Source organism: Montipora capricornis, chromosome 7, assembly GCF_036669925.1.
Source record: "Montipora capricornis isolate CH-2021 chromosome 7, ASM3666992v2, whole genome shotgun sequence".
Lineage (NCBI taxonomy): Eukaryota > Metazoa > Cnidaria > Anthozoa > Scleractinia > Acroporidae > Montipora > Montipora capricornis.
The window spans coordinates 6,901,380-6,903,879 of NC_090889.1; the positions used below are offsets into that span (position 1 = coordinate 6,901,380).

Consider the following 2,500-nt stretch of genomic DNA (forward strand, 5'->3'; position numbering starts at 1 on the left):
ATTACAATGTTTTTTTTTTCAGCAGCATCAAATATTTCACTTAGTCTCAAAACTTGTGCATCATGTAAGCTGCCTGGATATCCTGTTGAAACTGATAAATAAAGTCCATGCGAGTCAACAACAGCCTGCATCACGTAGCTGTAGAAGTGCTTTCGGTTAAAATAGTCCTCATGATTATGTTGCGGCACCTTGATTGGAATATGAGTTCCGTCAATTGTTGCCACTACGTTCGGAATCTTGCTGATCTGCGAAAAGCCCTCAATTTTTTTCATAGCATCTTGTCGTGTGATCGGAAACTTTATGAAATCACCCTGGAGAGAATTTAGTTCATAAACAAATTCATGGCAACATTCTATTGCTGTCGATTTTGAAACTCCCATCATTAGTCCACATGTACGATAACAGTCCCCTGTGGCTAGTCGCCACAAGCTTGTGCTCACTCTTTTCTCCACTGGAACTGCGGCTCTCATGGCGGTATCTTGTCGGGATAACGCCAGCCCAACTAATCCACAGATATATTCAAAAGTGGCTCTGGAAACCCGAAAGTTTTCTTTCCACCAGCCATCAAGCCATCTTTCAAACCAAAGCTGTGGTCGAGGAAGACTCCATACACTTCTACGCGCATGCGCTTTAGTTAAGACAGCAGTACTCTGTTGTATCATTGCAAGCAACCACCACCTGTGAAATTACCTTGGGAATTCGTGTGTAACCGCTTGAACCACGGTATACTAAAACCCAAGTGTGATGTACTGTGGGAAAATTTACCACGGGAAATGCCATTTACCGTGCTGTGTAACCGCACCTATTACAAAAATAGAAAGGAGTACAGGCTGCCAAATAACCATATGGACTGAAGAAATAGGACAGCCACACTCTGGTGATTAAGCTAATATAAATTAGATGAGATAATAAGAATTAGCTTTAGGTTTTCCTTAAAACGTTTGAGAGGAGGAAGCTTTAGGTCATCACTTTGATCATTCCAGACTTTAGCACGCTGAAAACGTATATTAAAGATTCCATAATTGGTTCTGGCTTTCGGAATTGCATAAGTCATTTTGCTAGATAATCTGGTATTATAACTATGTACATTCCTAACAGGATTAAAGTAATGGTCAAATACAGGAGGTAGGAGTTTATTATGAAACTTATACATAAATACTGCTAGTTGAAGGGCACTAATATCAAACAGCTTAAACACTCTTAGATCTTTAAATAAAGGACTTGAATATTCATTAAAACTAGTAAAAGTAATTATTCTTAAGGCTTTCTTCTGTAATATAAATACAGGTTGTAAAGTTGTCCGATAAGTACCGCTCCAAGTAATTATGCAGTAATTTAAGAAAGGTTCAACTAGAGCATAGTATAGGCTAAGTAGTATTTTGGTACTTATGAAATAACAGAGCTCAGAAAGAATGCCTATGCTTCTCTTGACTTTTTTAGAAATATAAGTAATATGAGTCTTCCAATTAGCATTATAATCTATGTAGACTCCAAGGTATCTAATAGAAGTTTCTTGTGTTAACATTTGATTGTTTACAAATAACATGACCTGTTTGGGCAGTTTTCTTTGGATAGGACGAAAAATGACAAAATTTGACTTGCCAATATTTAATGAAAGTCTATTTGCACATAGCCAAGTATGAACTTTCTCAAGTTCAGAATTAATCAGACTTTCAAGCATATTTATACCTCTATGCTGTAAGAATAAATTTGCATCATCTGCAAAAAGATGAAAATCCAAAAGCTTTGAACAATTATGAAAATCATTTACATAGATGAGAAATAAGAGTGGCCCAAGCACTGACCCTTGGGGCACACCTCAAGACACTGGTTGAATGTCTGAAGTAACAGCACCCAGGGATACAAACTGTGTTCTGTTGCTCAAATATGAAGTAAACCAGTCCTTAACTACACCTCTGATACCAAAGTAATCCAGTTTTGTGAGTAGAATTTGGTGATTAACAGTATCAAAAGCTTTGCTAAAATCTAGGAATATTCCACATGAATAATCATGGTCTTTAATTGCCAATTGCACTTGGTCAATTATACTAAGAGCGGAATCCAAACTGTTTACTATAAATAAGTTGTCTCTTATCAAGAAAGTCAACTATCCGCTTATACATAAGCTTTTCTAACAATTTATTAAGAATAGAGAGTAACGAAATGGGTCTATAATTGTTTAAGGTTGTCTGAGTGCCCTTCTTAAAGACTGGAATTACTCTAGCCGTCTTAAATTTCTCAGGAACAATTCCAGTAAGAAAAGATGTATTAAATATTGTCTGTAAGGGACCTGATAATTCACATTTAAGAATCTTTAAAATAAAAATAGGAATGCTAGAAGGACCCACAGCTTTACTAATATTAAGTTTAGCTATTTCTTCTTCAATTTCATTTTCAGTCACCGGTGACAAAAACAAGCTATCAAGAATAGGAGATGACATGAACCCCCTAGCAGACGGGGAAGAACTAGGGATAGAACATGCAAGATTAGTATTTGAAG

At 36.4% G+C, this 2,500-nt stretch overlaps 1 protein-coding gene across 1 annotated transcript in view; it reads right to left on the bottom strand.

Annotated features, from left to right (window-relative positions):
* Positions 1-662, bottom strand: part of LOC138055460 (uncharacterized) — an 876-nt gene extending 214 nt beyond the window's left edge. Inside the window, exon 1 of the mRNA XM_068901387.1 lies at positions 1-662. This exon is cut by the window's left edge and continues 214 nt beyond it. Coding sequence (XP_068757488.1) covers positions 1-662 — 662 coding nt within the window.
* Between the last annotated feature and the right edge of the window lie 1,838 nt (positions 663-2,500).